At 39.0% G+C, this 20613-nt stretch overlaps 1 protein-coding gene across 1 annotated transcript in view; it reads left to right on the top strand.

Annotated features, from left to right (window-relative positions):
• The window catches only part of LOC132111319 (nesprin-1-like), a 117974-nt gene that overhangs the window by 53184 nt on the left and 44177 nt on the right, over nt 1-20613 (top strand). Inside the window, exons 49-82 of the mRNA XM_059518510.1 lie at nt 421-626; nt 805-954; nt 1794-2085; nt 2682-2854; nt 2932-3241; nt 4004-4168; nt 4288-4644; nt 4737-4873; nt 5244-5421; nt 5498-5680; nt 5960-6103; nt 6602-6757; nt 7918-8082; nt 8273-8445; nt 9132-9285; nt 9372-9515; nt 9598-9762; nt 10815-11132; nt 11494-11649; nt 11953-12126; nt 12629-12955; nt 13063-13215; nt 13303-13470; nt 13680-13856; nt 13942-14088; nt 14172-14297; nt 14391-14567; nt 14881-15146; nt 15266-17426; nt 17637-17974; nt 18127-18271; nt 18355-18573; nt 18811-19079; nt 19371-19536. Of these exons, the coding sequence (XP_059374493.1) occupies nt 421-626; nt 805-954; nt 1794-2085; nt 2682-2854; nt 2932-3241; nt 4004-4168; nt 4288-4644; nt 4737-4873; nt 5244-5421; nt 5498-5680; nt 5960-6103; nt 6602-6757; nt 7918-8082; nt 8273-8445; nt 9132-9285; nt 9372-9515; nt 9598-9762; nt 10815-11132; nt 11494-11649; nt 11953-12126; nt 12629-12955; nt 13063-13215; nt 13303-13470; nt 13680-13856; nt 13942-14088; nt 14172-14297; nt 14391-14567; nt 14881-15146; nt 15266-17426; nt 17637-17974; nt 18127-18271; nt 18355-18573; nt 18811-19079; nt 19371-19536 (8739 nt within the window). The remainder of the gene's footprint in view (nt 1-420; nt 627-804; nt 955-1793; nt 2086-2681; nt 2855-2931; nt 3242-4003; nt 4169-4287; nt 4645-4736; nt 4874-5243; nt 5422-5497; nt 5681-5959; nt 6104-6601; nt 6758-7917; nt 8083-8272; nt 8446-9131; nt 9286-9371; nt 9516-9597; nt 9763-10814; nt 11133-11493; nt 11650-11952; nt 12127-12628; nt 12956-13062; nt 13216-13302; nt 13471-13679; nt 13857-13941; nt 14089-14171; nt 14298-14390; nt 14568-14880; nt 15147-15265; nt 17427-17636; nt 17975-18126; nt 18272-18354; nt 18574-18810; nt 19080-19370; nt 19537-20613) is intronic.

The raw sequence follows: 20613 nt of genomic DNA, 5'->3' as shown, positions 1-20613 counted from the left end.
TCTGTGATGAATTTTCAGCATCATTAGTCCAGTCTTCAGAAGTCATTCTACTATGCCGATTTGCTGCTCAAGATTATTCTGCTTCATATTTTTGTGAAAGCTGATACATTCACGTAGGATTGTTTGATGAAAAGAAAGTTCAAAAGAACAGCATTTAATTGAAATAGAATTTGTATGTAACATTTTAAATTTCATTTTTGTTCATTTTAATGCGTCCGTGGTAAATAAAGTTATTAATCTCTTTAAGTATTTAAGTATTAACTTAAATTAATTATTCAAGTTAACTTTTGAAAGGTCAGTGTACTGTATGTAATTGAATTCTTTGCGTTTGTTTTTTGCCCTTTTTTTGTCTATAGTATTAATGATATCAGACATGTTATGCGAGTGTAGCTTTTGAGACTTCAAGTCGCTGTTATACAGGGAGCTCTGGAGCGGGTGGATGATGGAGACAGCCGTCTAACACTGGTGTGTTCTGAGGGGGAGAAGCTTCTTCTTCACCTTCCCAAAGCCAGCGCTGGCCAAGTCCAGCAGAACCTCTCCTCCATCCAGCAGGACTGGGACAGTTACGTGGAGCAGTGCAAACAGAACCAGCAGAACCTGGAAGAGAGCGCCAGTCTGCTCAGTGGGTGAGTATTTAACAGCAGCGTCACACTGGGTTAAATATTAGAGCGGCAGACTGTTTGTAATAGCTCCTGGGGATAAACGGCTTTGCTGTGGAAGTAGGAAACTACACTCGGATCTCAAGTTGGCAGGGGGTTATATGTCACCAAATGCTCTGAATTGAAATCCGTGCTGTCTTTCTAGTTTTGAGGGCCATCTGCAGAGGTTGACCCACTGGCTGAAGCGCATGGATGTGAGGATGAGCACAGAGCTGCCTGAGGGAAGACACGGGGATGAGGAGCGAGTGACGCTGGAGCGCGTGGAAGAATTCCAGCATGAAGTGCTTAAAGAGAGGTTAGAAAATCTTTTGTCCTTTCTGTGTGCCCTCAGTGTGTTAATAAACAGCCCACTGTTGCAATGTATGCACCAGCAAAACATTTTTTTTTTACTTTGTGTAAAATATCCTAAATTTCACCCCCCAAGAAAGAAAAAAACTATTTTAATTGATATTTCAGATATTATATTTGTTTAATAATTAATAAAAAAACTATTTATTTGATATTTCAGGTATTATATTTGTTTTATAATATTTAAATCCATGCATTTTGCATTTAACATATATTTAAATAAATACGAAAACCCTTATGCAAATTAAATTAAATAAATAATTATAAAATACATAATAAAATACTTTATTTACTAATACTATTTAAAACTTTGGAAATTCTATTAATAAATAATTAATAAACAATGTGTTATTATTAATTCATGTATATTGCATTATATTTATGAATAATAATAAAAAAAATAATGTGTTATTATTAATGCATGTATTTTACATAACATTTTTAATATTCCTTATCCAAAATATGTGTATTTAATTTTTTATTATGGGTTTTTTAATTGCTGTAGGGCTTGCAAGGCATCATGTTCTTCAAATTCCTCATACTACAAATATTACTTCTCACAAAAGTTTTCTCAAAAACTTCGTCATAAACATTATTTTTGGGGAAATGTGACCTGGACATGTTTTTGTGAGATTCATACATATATAAAGATATACTATTGACAATTTTCTAGCATTGTCTCACAGTATTTTATTTTGTATAATGTTTTCATATAATATGCAAGAAATTGTAGTAAATAAAAACACATGCATAAAATAAAAAATATTTTATACTTTAATGCTGTAGGGACTCGTTTGAGAGTCTGTGTCAGGAAGCTCAGTCTCTGGGTGAGGGGGGTCACGGCAGCGGGGCGGAGCTAAGGGCGTCTGCGCAGCTGCAGCTGCAGCATCAGGTGCTTCTCAAGACGGCGAGGGAGAGACTGCGCACATGTCAGCTCAGCCTGCAGGAGCAGCAGAACTTCGAGGAGATGCTGGAGGGCACCTGGGGATGGCTCAGCGGCGTACAGGAGCGCCTGAGTTCACTCAACAGCACCAGCGGGAATAAAGAGACCCTGGAGAAGAGACTGGGGCTGGTTCAGGTCAGAAAACACAGTCATGCCACCCAAACGAATATTTGGAGATTTGTGTATTATTGTTATGGTATTTTTTATTGTAATAGTACTTTGCTAGTCAATTTTTTTATTATTCCTCATACATCAAATATTATTACTTCTCACACTTTTATGCAAACTCAACTTTTTTTTCAATCATTCTAATATAATATAATATAATATAATATAATATAATATAATATAATATAATATAATATAATATAATATAATATAATATAATATAATATAATATAATATAATATAATATAATATAATATAATATAATATAATATACCAAGCCTTATTGTAATTTATTTTTTTATTTTGTATTTTATTTTGAGATTACCAGTTTTGTCAGTTAATATGGCATAAGGTTTATTAAACATGAACTCTTTGTCTGTCATCATTATTCTATTATTTATTAATGATAATATGTTATTGATATAAATATCATAGCCAGACCATTTTTAAATTTTGAGATTACCAGTTTAATTAATAATGCACACTTTTCTTCACATTTTTTTTCATGCATCTTTATTATAAAAATGTGCATGAGCATTGATATTTTGATGCTATTGTTTCAGGACATCCTGCTGATGAAGGGTGAAGGGGAGGTGAAGCTCAACATGACCGTAGGGAAGGGAGAACAGGTGCTGAAGAACTGCAGTAGGGATAAACAGGAAATGATCCGCTCTCAGCTCAAGAGTCTGAAGGATTCCTGGGCCAATATCCTCATGACCGCCATGAGCTGCCACAGGTGACTTCCTGAGTCCTCTAATCAAGCCTCACGGTAACTTGGCAGAATACTGTAATAATGGTTTGTGTGTGCTGCAGTCGTCTGGAGTGGACCGTGGCTCAGTGGGGCAGTTTCCTAGAGAGTAAAGCTCAGCTGCAGCAGTGGATGGAGATGGTGGAGCAGGAGGCAGGGGTGGCTCTGCCGCAGCAGCCCGGGCTGAAAGAGAAGGCCTCGCTGCTGGAGCGCCTGCGGGCCATTCAGGCCGATGTGGAGGTCCATTCATCAGCTCTGACCCACCTGAATGAGAAAGCCACAGAGTTGTATGAGAAGACAGGAGACCAAGCATTTGCAGAGGGACCGAAATCTGAGTTCAACACCCAGTTTACCAACATCACAGCTGTCATTAAGGTACAAATACGTCATTTTTATTTACATATAGAGGCCAAACCTCTTCCTGTAAGTCACTCTGTAACAGTGTCTGCTGAACATCTTCAAAACAACATGAAACAGATTTGACGTCCATAAGTATTTTATTTAGAAATAACTATTCTTACATATTTTATTATGTTGAAAATCATTATTAAATTGTTATATTATTTATATAAATTTAACACCAATGCATTATTTTATTTTATTTTATTTTATTTATTAATTTTTTTATTTTTTATTTTTTTATTTATTTTTTATTTTACTTTATTTTATTTTATTTTATTTTATTTTAAGCAAGCTCACCGCTTGAACCATCCAGTCCAAAGCACTTCCTGTAAATCACTCTTGATAATAGTGTCTGATGAATATGTTAAAAACAGCCTAAAACAAATTTAATATCCATAATGTGACATACTTCTGAAAATAAAAATATTAAGTGGAAAATGATGAAGGATGAGCCTTAATTTCATGGAGTAATATTTTATTGGATTGAGAAAAGTAAACAAGCTAATTTCTTAAGAAATGAATTGATTTCTTGGTTACATTAGTTAATAAAAAAAGTTTGAATGAAAGATTATAAAAATTATTCAATTATTTTAATTATTTTCAATAATAATATTAATAATGTGCATCGATAAATCACTAACAGAAAAACTAGAAACTTTTTTTATTTTTATTAAATAGAGTAAATTTTCTAAAGTTTCAACATTTCTGCGTTTTTTTTAATCTCCTATTCTGCAGAATAAGGTACAGCAGACGGAGGAGATTGTCAAGGAGCATGAGCTGTACACGGAGTCTGTGCGAGAGCTGAACGACTGGCTCACATCAGCTAAAGAAGAGCTTCAGCGCTGGTCAGACATGTCTGGAGACGCCGCTTCTGTTCAGAGGAAACTCTCTAAAGTCAGGGTACATTTATTTGTGTCAGGCTATACTGTGTTCTGATACCGTGTTGTGCACACAATAAGACCAGAAACATTTATTTAGGAAGTCAATTTTGACTTTAAAGCTTTGTGATTCAATTTTAGGGACTGTTAGACTCTAGGAAACAAGGGCATGAGTGTCTGACCCGTGTGCAGAGCTGTGGTGCCGCCACACGTGACCACACGTCCACGATGGGCTGTGAGATCCTGGAGAGAGAGGAGGCCGGGCTGCTCTCGGCCTGGGAACAGTGGGAGCGTGAAGCTAAACACATGTGCTCCAGTCTGGAGGGCGTTCTGGCTCAGATGGCCAGCTCAGAGCAGGAGTTCAGCAGTCTTGCAGCGCAGCTGGAGCAGGACCTGCAGGAGTTCAGCAGCAAGCTGCAGGAGTGGCGCAGCAAACTGAAACAGGTGGAAGAAATGAGCTCCGCTGAAGAGGCCGTGCAGGGATGGCAGATAGCAAAGGTAAAGCCTACAGAGCAAAATTAAAAATAATTTTAAAAATAAAGATTTCTGTCCTTTTTAAAGTTACTGTACTTAATGATTTTATGACTCAGGACGCCCTGGAAGCACTGCTGAACATTGAGCACATGTCAGAGGATTTGAAGTGTCAGCTGAATGACTTGTGCCGGTTCTCCAGTGATCTGGGCACTCAGTCTGAGAGAGTGTCTGCCCTCATTAAAGAGTACAACAGGTAAGAGAGCTCAAGGCCAACTCTTCCAGGCTTTACTGTAACTTCTAGATTTACAGTAAAGAGGACAATAAAAAAATAAATTAAAAAAAAATCAGTCAAAAGATTCAGTTAAAGTCAGCTCATTGATGATTCAGTGATGTCATCATCCAGTTCAGCTCTCTTATGTGCAATCAAGCCAAAAATATTGCAAGAAATTAAGCGTTCCCAACTAAGCAAGCCAAAGGTGACAGTGGCAAGGAACCAAGACACCATCGGTGACAGAAATGGAGAAAAAAACCTTTGGGGAAACCAGACTCAGCTCACATGATATCAGTGTTCAGATGCCTTCATATGCATCCATGGTACACAGCATCTCCCTTCCTTTCTTCAGCCTCAGTCTCCAGGCGTCTCGAGAGTGTCAGGGAAAGGAGAAGCTCCTGGAGCAGCGCTTCCGTGCCACTTTTCGAGACTTCCAGCAGTGGCTGGTCAATGCAAAAATAAGTACGGCCAAATGTTTCGATGTGCCTCAGAACCTGGCTGAAGCATCGTCCAGCCTCCAGAAGATCCAGGTAACATCTGATTGAGTAACTGTTGTTTTCCAGTCAATTCAGTTACGATTTTGAGGGTAGGTTCTTATTATTGCAGGAGTTTCTGAGTGACCGTGAGCAAGGCCACGGCAAACTGAACGCAGTGGCAGCCAGCGGAGAGCTACTGATGAGCATCGCTCCCAAAGACAGAGTAGAGTCCATCAGAGCTAAGATCAACACAGCCAGAGAAGACTGGAAATCACTCATGACCAATCTGCATCAGAGAGAAACTGCTTTACAGGTGTTTGGTGCTCATTTGATCATAAATCCACACACATCTGTATATCTGTTAACATCTGCTGATCTGGGCCTGTCATACAATAACAGCTTCCTGCAACATCCTAAAAATCTAGTTACATTTATGATTATATTTCTTGAAAGGTCAGAACATTACTTGCAATCTCAAGGTGTACTTAAGTAAATAATTCATATCATGGACCTCAGAATAACAAAACACATCTGATCTAGCTAATCAGTCATCCTGTCTGTAAATGTACCGTCATTGATTCTTTTCTTCCAGAATCTTCAGGCTCAGATGCGGGACTTCGAAGCGAGTGTGGAGCCGCTCCAGGACTGGCTGAATGAAACCGAGGAGGCCGTTCAGGAGAGCAGTAGCCGGCTGCATGACCTCACAGCCAAGAAACAGGAGCTGCACAGGCTACAGGTGCAGGACAGCGTAATCAAAACCACCTCTATTCACAGCCGTTAGCATACCAGCCATTCACAAGCATCATTCTTTAGGGCTTTATGGCATTGCTGCTGTATGGGTTGGACTTTACCATTTTTTGTTGTTGCTGTCAGTATTGTCCTCATATGACTATTTGGATAGATGTAGAAATGTTTTAAGCATTTAAATCAATTCTGATACTGGTTTGTGCACAGTAAAACCAGGGATGTGTATTATAAAAGTAAGTCGGGTCAAATTGTGTTTCATGTTGACTTGAATCTCAAAATGTATGCAGAAAATTATCAGACATGTGATCGAATGAATGAGACGGCTGCATTCATGTCACGCTTTAATCTGCATTTCTGTCATACTCATAATAACATGGCTTGTCTCCGGTCTTAACATCTGTCCTGTTCATGTTTGCTTTATTAATCACCTGCTAACACAGGAGTGTGTGCGATGCTGCTCCTTGCTAATGTGCCTGTGCTTTCACAGTCTCTGCTTGAGGAATTAGCCTCTAAGGAGTCTCAGCTGCACAGGTTGAGGGAGAAGGCCCAGCAGCTGTGGGACGGACACACGGCCGGAAAGGGCTTTGTGCACCGTGTCTCGCAGCTCTCAGCTCAGTACCTAGCTTTAAGCAACCTGACCAAGGTAACGTCCCGCCTGTCTGCCCGCTAGCTACCTTGCCCCTAGTGCTGCAGACGTCAACAAACTATATAGTATGTGCACATAGGACTGTGTCTGAAACCTGGCAAATGCTCTTATTAAGCAGCAAATGAAGGTTGAATGTCATCAAAATATATAAATAGTTATTATATGTAAATATTTATTTGAAGATTTAATTTTTATATTTGTGAATATTTTATTTTATTTTATTTAATTTTCTATTTTATATACAGTATATATATATATATATATATATATATATATATATATATATATATATATATATATATATATATGATTTTTTTGTAGTGTTTTCTCACCAAAAGGTGTCAGATGGAGCAGTAAGTTTAATTATGCATTAAAATTTGTATTTATTTTTTTGGAATTTATTTAAATAAATAAATAAAATAATTTTTCCAAATAATTTTCATTTTTCATTTATTTACTTTTTTCTATTCATTGAAAATTTTTATTTGTTTATTGATTTTGGTACTTTTATGATATAATTTTAACAAAGAAAGAAGAAATGTAGTCATTAAGTGTAAAATACAAATATTAATTTATTCTTTATCATTAGGCATGATATTGTTATATCTGCAACAATTTTCCATAAGATGTAGTTTTTTTATGAATGCTCTTTGTTTAGTCATTGACTAATTAGGAAGCCTGTAGTTCCCTTCAGATGCAGTCCATGTGTTTCTATTTAGGGTGGAGGACATTTTTCACCTGGAAACTTTCTAAGGAGTAAATAAACTTATGCACAGCAGAGAAATTTCAAAAAGTATCGTTTTTGATTTTACATTCACATTGTATTTGTTTACTTCTCATTTTTTTCCAAGTACACATTTTTGCCAGAAGTTGCGTATTTAGGGCAAAGTACTGTAAGTTGGCTTTTTTAAAGCTTATTTACTAATAAACAGAAAAATCATATGGATTAGTCATCCAGATTTGATAAATATACAGTACAAGATGACTCGAAAAGCTCTCAGCTTCTATCCTTTTAACACAATTACCATTTCTATTAAGATGCTATACTAACTGAACTAACTATGTTATGATTATGTACTGACTCAGCAGTTACTGTCTTGAGTTACTTTATCTCAAAGAAGTGATAGTCATCTGACTATGTTGTACTTGTCCGATAGGAAAAAGCCTCTAGAATCGAGCGCATGGTGTCTGAGCACCAGCTGTTCTCGCAGGGCCTGAAAGAGCTGCAGAACTGGGTGGCTGATACAAGTCACATGCTGCAAACCTACTGCACTCCCACCGCAGACAAGAACGTGCTGGACAGCAGGATGATCAAAGTCGAGGTGAGGAACACCGCTGAGAATATATGTCTCCATATATAACCTGATTCATTTCCCACATACTACTTTTAGTCTTCAGTAGTACACTAGTACTTCATTCTGAAGTATATGACTCTGCATTTAAGTTCATGGCCCTTAGCATGTAGTTAACATGTAATGAGTGGTCTGACATGAATGGGTCCATGCTCCCCAGGCTTTACTGACAGCACGTCAAGAGAAGGAGATACAGCTGAAAATGCTGCTGACGAGAGGAGAGTCAGTCCAGAGGCACACCTCCACTGAGGGAGTATCGCTGGTACACAAACAAATCGAGGACCTCAAGGACTCATGGGATGGGCTGCTGTCAGCTTCTATTCAATGCAAGAGGTCAATATGGTTTTATTAATATCAGTGCAAAGACCTAATGTGAAATACATCATAATTAAATGTACATAGATTGAAGTCCTAATAAGTATCTAAGGGGTGACTTTGTCCGGTAATCTTCATTCCCTGTTCACGCGTATTTTTGAAAGATCCTGTTGATGCATGATCTTTCACTGGTAATTTAACAGTTAAGACTGTATGTGTGAAAGAGGCTATTGTTTTCAGCTTTATATTTGAAATAGTTTTAAATAAAATAAAAAAACTATTTTATATATATATATATATATATATATATATATATATATATATATATATATATATATATATTGCATGTATTTATTTATATTTATTGATATATTTCTATGAAAATATATTTAAATATTTCTATGAAAACATATATTAATAATTTTTAGTTAACAGAAATAGTTTACTGATTATAGAAGCTTCATCTCGTGATTATTTTCTCATGGAACCGAGCAAATATGAACCAGAAGATCAGATTTATATTCATTATACAAATAAATTATCGTTGCAAAAACAGCTTTCTTCAGTTAAAAACAAAAGACTCAGAAGAGTAGAACTAGCCCTATACAGCCAACTCTAGAATCCCATGCAGCTGAAAAGTGAGATCTTTGCTGAAGTAGATTTTGCCCGCTGTATTAAAGAGTGTTGTGTTTGTGTTGAAACAGCCAACTGGAGGGCGCTCTGTCACAGTGGACCAGTTACCAGGAGGACGTGTGTCAGTTTGTGAGCTGGATGGAGACGGTGGAAGAGACTTTAAACTCTGCAGACAAACAGTGCTCTGAGATGAGAGACAAAACCACCAACCTGGGCAAAGCCAAAGTACTGTGTTATCGCCCATGCTTGAGTAATTGCTTTCTTCTAGTTCTCAGTGCTGACATACTGTTCAAACATTCTCCTCATTTCAGTTGCTCCTAGAGGAGGTTTTAAGTCACAACAGCGCCCTTGATGTCGTATCTGTGAAGGGATCCAGCATGGCCGAGCACTATGTCACTCAGCTAGAGATTCAGGACTTACAAGAGCGCTACAATATTGTGAAAGATAAGGCCCAGGTATAATACACCGCTCTCATTGTTCACCATATAGAATATGCCGAATATATGTGTTAGATGGACTTAAGTGTTTCTGCCACAGTGTGCAGTTGCCAAAGCGGAGCAGCTGGTGTCGGCCCATCAGGAGTACCAGCGCACCCTGCATGAGTTTAAAGACTGGCTGGAGCAGCAGCAGCAGAGACTGAGCGGCTGCACACAGCTGGAGGGAGACGTCCAGACTCTAGAGGACACGCTACGCAAACTACAGGTCAGAGGACATCTTGAAGGAGTTATTGTGATACATTATTTGTTCATTTGATCCATCTTAAAATTTTTACTAATGCATTTCAGATTTAGTTGTATGTAATGAAGAAAGGTAGAATATGGGGTATGAATATTTATGACAACATGAATCAACTTGACTGTTTGAAATTACATTAAATACTGATTTGTTTTTTTTATTAAGATTTACCAGTAAATATGAATAATGAGGTATGCACAGAAATAGATTTTGTTTCATTCAAAAAGCAACTTATTTATGTTATTATTAAAATGTTCTAAATTAATTTAAGTTAACGAAATTATTTAATGATTTTTCTGTTGCTTTAAAAAAACATGTTCATAGTAAATATGTAAATATTTTAATATTTATATATGATATTTAAATATCTGGCATCAAATCACTATAATATATTCTAGAAAGATGCATAATAGTTTCATATTTAATTTTAACACTTTAAATTTAATACTGCTTTTTAATTAAGTTAGAGTGTTTGAATATGTTAATTATAAAAACGTTACTAAATAATTGTAATTATTTATTTAAATGTTATTGTATAATGTTTATTATTTGTAAATAATTATATTTAAGTCATCAAGTTTGCTGAGGGCCCTTGGTTTAGAGTCACTTATTTAAAGAAATCCCAATATTGGCAAATATATCCATATTCACAATGGTCGTTTTTGTAAGTATTTGCTGAATAGTTTGATTCTTTGGCGATTCAATATCCATATGGCTAACACTTTAGAATAGGTAACACTTGTTAACTATTAACTACGACATTTCTCTCAATAAATTTTTTTTTTGCTGCTTATTAATAGTTAGTAATTAGTGTTGTGTTGTTAGGTTTAGGTATTGGGTAAGATTAGGGATGTAGAATAAGGTCAAATAGAATAAGGCATTAATATGTTCTTAATTAGCACTAATACATGGCTAATATTTTAGTAATATGCATGCTAATACGCAACTAATAGGTGTTACCTATTCTAAAGTGTTACATAAATATGGACTAGAAAAATATGTCTAATATCCATCTCCAGGAGCTTCAGGTGCATTGCACAGAGGGTCAAGCCCTGCTCAACACACTGCTGGTGACCCGAGAGCAGGTGATTCCCTGGGGTGTCCCGCAGTTAGAGGACCGATGTCTGGAGATGGTTCAGCAGGAGTGGGGCTCGTATCAGACCCGGCTGGGTGACACCAGATCTCAGCTCAACAGCGCTCTGGCCAAACTCCGGCAGATTGAGCAGAAGTTCCAGCGGCTGGATAACTGGCTCCAAGGGATGGAGACTAAAGGAGAGTTACGCTCCGGTCGCCGCTCTGACATAGCAACAAAAGAGGCACAGCTACAGCTCCTGAAGGTTAGGACGGGAACCACACACTGGCACTACAAATTGTGTAGGATTTACTTGGAAACAAATGGTTAGTAAATTTCACAGATATTTAGCCATGGCACATGAGACATTGAATTAAATGTGAAATTTTAAACCAGATTAACTGAAATAGCATTTTCTTGTTTAACATAAACCTGCAGTCTTTGTTTTATTTGCAAGTTTTAAGTTACAATAAATGTAGTTACCATTGATCTGGGTTGGACCCTGAAGGTTATAGGTTCAAACTCAATATATTGTGATTCATGAACCTACAGTGGCTCCAAGTGAGCTGTTGCTGTAGAATGGATGTATGGATGGAGTCTGATATGTTGTTGTGATGTCTCTTCAGGGTTGGCATGAGGAGGTGCTGGCTTATCAGGAGGAGATAGAGGGTCTCAGTGTCCTGGCCCAACAAGTTTTAGAAGAGACGCCCATCAGCAGCAGAGTCAGCACTAGAGCTACACAACTCACGTCACGCTATCATGCCCTGCTGCTACACCTGCTGGTACACTTTAAACACACACACACCTAAATCAGGAAGTACCATAATCCACTGTTGTATTTACACTAAATGTCATGTCATGTTATGTTATGTTAAAAACAATTACAGATTTAAAAATAAAAAATAATTTTAAAATAAAAAAATTACTTTGCATAAATATGCATATATATTTATTTGTCATTCAAAGATCTCTTGTCATGATTAGGTATTTGTTTTTACTCAAATTTTCCATTTAAATTATAGGTTTAAAACACACAAATCTATATATCAGAAGGGTTTCAATGCTTAATTTAAATGTGTTTGCAGGACACTATCAAGCAGCTGAAGGAGGAAGTTTCCTGCATTGAAGAATCCCAGAGTGTCTTTAGCACCTTCTCTGATTGGTTGAGAACAGCAGAAAAGAACTTTAGTATTGTGACCACCACCAGCATTGATGTGGTCGATCGTGTTGCCATGGAGAAGAAAATGAAAAAACTAGAGGTATGAAAAATATAATAGGCAAGATTTGGTTATTAAGCCAAAGAAGCTTCATGCTTTATAGTGCATATACGTTTATATTACAATTCTACAGTACTACAAAGGTGAGATTTATATATATATATATATATTTATATTCATATAAATAAATGTATATATTTTTGTTTAAAGACAACATACTGTAGAATGCAATAAACAATAGCAATAAAAGTACAATATGAACAGAATAAGTATATTGTACTAATGTTTTATGTAAGTACATAGTAGTTAAGGCTACTTAACATACAGTAGGACCAAGATGGCAAATACACGCTGTTCATTTGGACTTTCTATTCATCAAAAAATGCTGGGAAAAAGTTATTTACTGTTTCCACAAAAATATTATTCAGCACAACTGCTTTCAACATTGATAATAATAATAACTATTTATTGAGCACCATATCAGCATATTACAATGACTTCTGAAGGATCATGTGTATAAGAAACTTTTTACTTAATGTCTCAGGCTCTGCAGTGTGACTTGGAGCTGGGTCACACCTTCCTGAAGACCATGCGTGAAAAGACTGATCGTGCCATGACATTCCTGGAGGAACCTGAGGCAGAGGAACTCAAGGAAGAAGTCGACACCCGACTCTCCCAGCTGGAGAAATTGATCAGAGCTCTGCGGTCAGAGCTCAGTGCTACAGAGAAATCCATACAGCTCTCCAAAGACTTCCTGGACAAATACAGGACTCAAACACAATGGCTTACAGAGACCAAATCACTGCTGGTGTCTCCAGTGGAGCCAAAAGCTGAACTTTACCAAAAAAAGGCTCAGCTGACCAAATATAAGGTGAGAAATGAAGATACATGCATTGAATTAGTTATGAGGGAGACAAATACAACCCTCTTCAGAGAGCCATGTAAAGCCTTCACAATGCTTCCTTTGTCCCCTTCTAGACAATCCAGCAGACCATCCAGTCCCATGAGTCAGCAGTCAAATCGGTTATAGAGAAAGGAGGTGCACTTCTTGAAACAATCCATGACACGTCTATCAGTGAAAACATCAGCAAGCTGAAAGTCGACTATCAAGAATTATGCAATGATGCCAAGGTACTGTCAAGCAGACCCTTTAAAAATGAATGTCTCTGCTACATCGATTCAATGCATTATTGCTGGTCTAATATTGTTCTGTTGCAGGTCCGCGTTCAGAGTCTGACAGAGAGCGTGAGAGAACATGAAGTCTATAACAGTGAACTACAAGAAGTAGAGAAATGGCTGTTACAGATGTCTAGCAGGCTGGTCACTTCTGACTCAATGCAAAGTGGCAGTCTAGAGACAGCCACACAACAACTAGCCAGACACAAGGTGTGCATACTTTTATTATAGCTGTTAATTATAGCATCCAATATACCATGAACAATAGCTTTACAGTAAATTACAAGCAATACAATTACTAAAAATCCATGCAGCAGTTATAAACATTTTCATAGTTATTTTTTTAGTTCATACTTAGCCTCATTATTGTCAGTTCTATTTCTGTATCATTTGACATGGTTTGACCTGTTTCTTGTCAGGCAATAATGGAGGAAATAGCTGGTTTTGAGGAGTGTTTGACCAGCCTGAAGGACAAAGGTGATCTCCTCACCAGTAGCTGCACTGAGCAAGTCCAGGCCAAGATCAGTCAGCAGATCCAGGCACACCAGCAAGGAACCAGAGACAGTTATTCGGCTATTTGCAGCACAGCTCAGCGTGTGAGCACTCCTGCTAATAAAGGATCTCATTAGCAGAAATATCATCTTATTATGTCAGTCTAATGTTTTACATTTGTCTCGTCAGGTGTATCAGAGTCTTGACCGTGAGCTCCAGAAGCACATCAGCCATCAGGACACCCTGCAGCAGTGTCAGACGTGGATGTCCACAATTAAAGAGGAGATCCAGCTGCAGGCGCAGACTCCCTATGGCCTCCAAGAGGCTCTGAAACAGGTAGATGCCACAGAGCTGCAGATTGATTTTACGCTAAAACAAACCATCTTGAAGTTACTTGCATTTTAAATACTTATCCATAGGTGAAGCACTTTAGAGCCCTACAGGAGCAGGCCAGCATGTATCTGGACCTGGTTTGTTCAGTCTGTGATTTATCTGATGAGTCTGTCAGAGCCACAGCTGCCAAAATACAGCAAACCAAAACTGTGGTGAGTTTGATTACTCAGACTAGGCTAACACTGCTATGGAGTATGAAATTAATCCAGTTAATTATAATATAAATGATATTGTCAATTCTATAGATTGAGGAAAGGATGACCACTTCTCAAGAGCTGTCAGATAGCTGGAGGGAGATTAAAGAGCAAAAACAGGATCTCACAACACTTTTCCAAGATATGGAACAGCAATTGCAAAGTCTGTCCAGGAGACCTGCCGAGTTGGAGCCCAAGATTGTTCAAAACATGCTCGACCAAGCCAAAGTAAATGTCAAATTTATGTTGAATTTTATATATATATAATTTTCCAATACAAAATCCTTAATATTATATATTCATATAAATAAATGTATACATTTTTGTTTAAAGACAACATACTGTAGAATGACAAATTTATTTGATATATTTGATTATAGGTTATAAAAACACATTTGTATTTTTAGAATAATGTGCACTAATGAATTGTTCACAATAAGACCAGGAAGATGTATTTATAAATTAAATGAGTCCTTTTTAATTTCTAATGTTATATCTTTTTATACATTTGGGTTATCCTCTGTGCTCATGTTGCCTGTAGGAATTTGCCGAGCAGCTTCAAAGCAGACAAAGCACTCTGACTAAGATGACAGAGCTTGTGAGTAAGATGACAGAAGGGCAGGAGTCTCCTGAGCATACAGAGATTAGACGACTGAGCCATGCATGGCTGGAACTGTGCCATCAGACCAACAAACTACAGGCTCAGAGAGAGGAAGATCTGCAGAGGACTAAAGAATATCATGACTGCATCAGTGCCATGGAAGCCCTTTTTGAACAGGTTTCCAAGGAATGGGATAACCTGGCCAGGTAAAATTGTTATTCAGGATTTAGTGTAAATGTATTCATATTTCACCTTTAAATAGTGCTACATTTGAAGTGCACTTTTAGACTTCTGGGAGTTACATTATTATTTTATGATCTTGTAGAACTGATGCTGAGAGTTCATCTGATCATTTGGAGGCTCTTCGGAAGCTCTCGGTTGTTCTTAAAGAAAAGAAAAGCACACTTGAGGACCTCAAAGAGCAGAAGCGAAAAGTAATGTACCACTTAAACCTGGATGATAAAGAGCTGGTGAAGGAGCAGATTGGCCACTTTGAGCAGCGATGGGTGCATCTAGAGAATCTCATAGAGAGGAAGATTCAAGACTCCATTGTGACCCTTGAAGACATGGGCCAAATTGAGGCTCATTTGAGGGAAGCTAGGGAATGGGCTGAGGAGCAACAGCCTGCCCTATCCGAAGCCATGAAGATGAGTCCGCCACCTGAACTAGCTCAGAGCTTCCTTTTCGACCATCTAAGCATATGCAGTGAGATGGAAGCCAAGCAGCTTCTGTTGGCCCAGGCCATGAGCGATGCAGATAGGGTTTTAGCTCATCTGGGGCTAAACGAAAAGCAAAGACTGCAGCAGCTCATCTCAGAAACTCAAGCAGAGGTAGAGTCCTTGAGCATCAAAGTCGCACAACGCAGGAAACACCTAAGCAAAGCCTTCACAGAGAGAACCCAGTTCCTTTTGGCTGTGAATCAAGCCATCACCTGGGTACAGCAGAATGAAAAGAAAGCACAAGCAGAGGAGTACATAGCCCTTCTTCCTGATGACCTTTCTAAGCAGGTGAGGACTTGCAGGAACATTCAGAGCAGCTTGAGAGCCTATCAGAGTGAGCTGAACTCCCTGTGGTCCCAAGGCAGGGATCTGATGAAAGACGCTGCCGAAGAAGAGAAATCAGAAATGCTCAACAAGCTCCAAGAGCTGCAGAATATCTTTGAAGTTGTCCTACAGAAGTGTAACCAGAGGCTTCAGGAGCTGGAAAAAGTGTTGGTGACCAGGAAGTACTTCAAGGTAGATCTGGAAAAGATATGCCAGTGGTTGAAGCAAGCTGATATTGTGACCTTCCCAGAGATAAACCTTATGAATGGAGATGCAGAATTAAGTTCACAGCTTACAAAATACCAACAAATATTGGATCAAGCAATGGAATATGAAAACCTCCTTCTAACTGTGCAAAGAACAGGTCAAGAAATACTTCCCACTCTGAATGAAGTGGACCATTGCTACTTAAATGAGAAATTGATTGCTCTTCCGCAACAGTACAATAATATTTTAGGACTAGCGAAGGGGAAACAAGAGAAAATACAACAAGCCATTCTTGCCCGACAGGAATATACATCCTTTATTGATGTGACCCACAAAGCACTTAAAGAACTTGAGGAACAATTCCACAACTTGGGGACGCAGTCCGTCGGCCTTAAGACTGAGGAGGTTATCAGTCTTCAGGCTGATTACAAAGCCCTCCTGGAGGAGCTGAACAATCTTGGACAAGCTGTCAGTGAGCTAAACCAGAAGAAAGAGGGATTTCGTAGCACTGGCCAACCTTGGAGACCTGAGGAAATGACCCAACTGGTTAGTCTTTACAACAGTCTCAAAAGATTGATTGAGCAGAGTGTAGAACATCTTGACGACACTCTGGAATCTTTCGAGGACCATCAGGCCATGGCTATGCAGGTGGATTCAGAACTGAAGGCCACCAAAGAGCAACTGGTGAAAGTCAATGCAGAGACTCAGTCAGCTGAGGAGAGATTGAAAAATTATCATGCCCTGGCTGCTAGTCTTCAAGGTGCCAGCTCTCACCTCACTCGACTCATGGAGCAGATGGATAATCTGGCACCCCACATGGATTCCGCTGCACATGAGGCTTCAAAGCAGCGGGTATCCTCTTGGCAAGAAGATCTTCAGTCCTTACAGTCAGCTGTTGGGGAACTAATTGTGGAGTGTGAGAATAGGTTTGTGCAGAGTAAAGACTTTGAGACCGAAGTCAATAGGACATTAACATGGCTCCAGCAAATCAAAGATGAACTTGGCTCTGAGGTGGTGGTTGACGTCAAGGTTGAGAAGGTCCAGGAGGAAATCCGAAAGCAACAGATTATGCAAGAGGAAGTTCAGTCGAGGCTTAGGATAGTGGCAGCTCTAAGCACCAGAGAGAAGCAGAAGTACACCAGTGCCAATGAGCTCGTCCCTCCTCATGTGGACTCAAGTCTACAAGAAATGGCCAAGCTAGAGGCTGACGTTCAACGTGCCCTCAGCTCCAAACAGGCACGTTCTAATCTAAACTGACAGTGGAACCTAGACTACTAGTTAAAGCACAAAACCATGCATAGATAGTCAACATAATATGTTTTGTATACTAGGCCCCAACATGGGATGCTAAAAATCCACTAAACTAGCTAAGCCAGCAAGACTTCCTTAATCAACCAATGGTTCCCCTAGCTAACACACTAATGAATCCAATTGTTTTTCCTGTAGATAACGCTACAGCAAGCTCTTGCCTTGTGCCAGAAGTATCACTCCAGAATGCAAACAGCTTGTGAGTGGCTGGAGGATGCTGTGGGTTTCTTGCAGCAGGCCAGTCTTGGAGTGGATGTGGAGAACTACGAGGAGTGTCTGAGGCAACAGGAAGACATCATGGCCACTGAACAGGAGTTCCTGGGTGTCATTGAGGAGCTCGAATCTTTGCCACCCCAACTTGAAAACCTGGTCAACCCTACAGCCAAGGAGCAACTTCAAATTAGTGTGAAATCTGCACAGGAGAAAGGCGTGGAGGTCAGAGACCAGCTGCAGTGCCACCAAGATATCTTGAACAGGTGCAGTTTGGTACAAAATACATTTTTTTTCCAAAACATTTGCGATAGATATATTAAGGGGTTTGTTTTATAAATTGTCTGAAGTGTGATGTTAAAAAAGAACACTGTTGTAGGCCTGAATTATAATCACAGTTATAATGTGACCTTTTCAGCTGTGTTGCCCAGTGGAATTCGTATCAGGAGGCCAGACAGACAGTCATTGAGCTGATGAATGAGGCAGAGAAGAAGCTAACAGAGTTTTCCACAGCCAAGGCTGCAACAAACCAGGAAGCTGAAGAGAAACTCTGGAGTCATAAGGTGAGCTAAGTATGCAGTATTGACTCTCTTTCATCAGACAGTAAAAGTATTCAGATCTAAATGATGAAAAATTTGGCATGTAGTCGTTAGTATCCATGGTGAACAGTTTCCAAGAAAAGCTGACTGGTCTGGAAGAGCAAGCATCCCAGTTAGAGCTGATTGGAAGTGATGCCAGTAAATCCACCATAAGCCGATCCATGACCACAGTGTGGCAGCGCTGGACCAGACTGCGTAGTGTAGCACGAGGCCAAGAAAGGGTGCTGGAGGATACAGCCCACGAATGGAGAACCTTCAGGGAAAAGGTGCAGTTTCACTTGTGGTACTTGGGGTCAGAAATCACGGGACACCTCGTTTGATGTTTTTATGTTCTGCCTATACTCAAATTAAGAAAATGTTGCAATATTTGAAATGTTGTATTGAATACATATATCAATTATTTTTCATATATCAAATATCATATATCAATCAAATTGGTACAAGAGCTTGAGCAAACATGTCAATGTTACAAAGAATGACAAACAAGATATTATGTTGTTCAGATGATGAAGCTAAGAGCTGTAACAGAAGAACTAAAGGGCCACGTTCCTGATTGCACTGCTGAGAAAGCCTCCAAAGCCACACTGCAGTCACATCTGGACCAGTACGAGATGGTTAGTCAGGACCTGGAGAGGGAGCTGTCTTCTCTAACTCTCCTTCGACAGTACGCTCTCAGCCTGCTACATGGTGAAGAGGTGTCTGTGCCAACAGCTGATCATGAGAAATTACCAAGTCTGAAGGAGGTCAAATCTGTGCAAGATGAACTAGAGAGGTACACAGTCTTCCTCTAGTCCAATACAAAGCAATAATAATTAAATCCACCAAAATACAATGGTACAATGCTGTTACAGATTTTACAGAAACACAGTATCAATATGATCACAGATACATTAATTGTCACTCAGCTGCCTACAGTAACCAGTGCATTTGCAGCTAGTGCAAAAAGTAGTACTAACCTGTTTAATGTCAGTGTAGTCTTGCTTCCCATATTAGCCTAATAAGACTGATACCTCATGCCAAATATGGACTGAATGCTGATCTGTTTATTCTGTGTCTCTTTTAGTCTTCTGCAGAAGGCCAGGACAGGAAAGACTCGGGTTCAGCAGGAACTGTCAGACAGGGAAGGCGTGGAAAGAGGACTGAGTCTTGTCAAGAGCTGGATCCAGGACTCCAGGGAGCTTCTGCTGAACCCCACATCTGATCTGGACATTCTGGCTCAAGAACTGGAGGTGAAAAATAATAGCTGAAACAGTATGCTGCATCTGGCAATATATGTTTTAACCTTTAGTATGTAACACTGTTTTCACTACAGGTGCTGGTCATAGATTAGAATATCATTAAAAAATGAAACTTGTATCTTATATTCATTCATTACACACAGACTGTTATATCTCAAATGTTTATTTCTTTTAATTTTGATGTTTATAACTGACAACTAAGGAAAATCCCAAATTCAGTATCTCAGAAAATTTGAATATTGTGAAAAGGTTCAATATTGAAGACACCTGGTGCCACACTCTAATCAGCTAATTAACTCAAAACACCTGCAAAGCCTTTAAATGGTCTCTCAGTCTAGTTCTGTAGGCTATACAATCATGGGGAAGACTGCTGACTTGACAGTTGTCTAAAAGATGACCATTGACACCTTGCACAAGGAGGGCAAGACAAAAAAGGTCATTGCAAAAGAGGCTGGCTGTTCACAGAGCTCTGTATCCAAGCACATTAATAGAGAGGCGAAGGGAAGGAAAGATGTGGTAGAAAAAATGTGTACAAGCAATAGGGATAACCGCACCCTGGAGAGGAAACAAAACCCATTCAAAATTGTGGGGGAGATTCACAAAGAGTGTCAGTGCTTCAAAAACTACTACAGACAGACGTACGCAAGACATGGGTTTCAGCTGTCGCATTCCTCGTGTCAAGCCACTCTTGAACAACAGAGCGTCAGAAGCATCTCAAGACAAAAAGGACTGGACTGCTGCTGAGTGGTCCATGCTTCCTGCTGCTGACCAACTTTATGGAGATGCCGATTTTATTTCCCAACAGGACTTGGCACCTGCACACAGTGTCAAAGCTTCCAGTACCTGGTTAAAGGACTATGCCATCCCTGTTCTTAATTGGTCAGCAAAATCTATGGGGAATTGTGAAGAGGAAGATGCGATATGCCAGACCCAACAATGCAGAAGAGCTGAAGGACACTATCAGAGCAACCTTGGCTCTCATAACACATGAGCAGTGGCACAGACTGATCGACTCCATGCCACGCCACATTGCTGCAGTAATTCAGACAAAAGGAGCCCCAACTAAGT

The sequence above is a fragment of the Carassius carassius genome, chromosome 31 (genome assembly GCF_963082965.1).
Source record: "Carassius carassius chromosome 31, fCarCar2.1, whole genome shotgun sequence".
NCBI lineage: Eukaryota > Metazoa > Chordata > Actinopteri > Cypriniformes > Cyprinidae > Carassius > Carassius carassius.
Note: the sequence above shows the minus strand (reverse complement) of the source record. Positions and strands in the feature narration are given on the sequence as shown.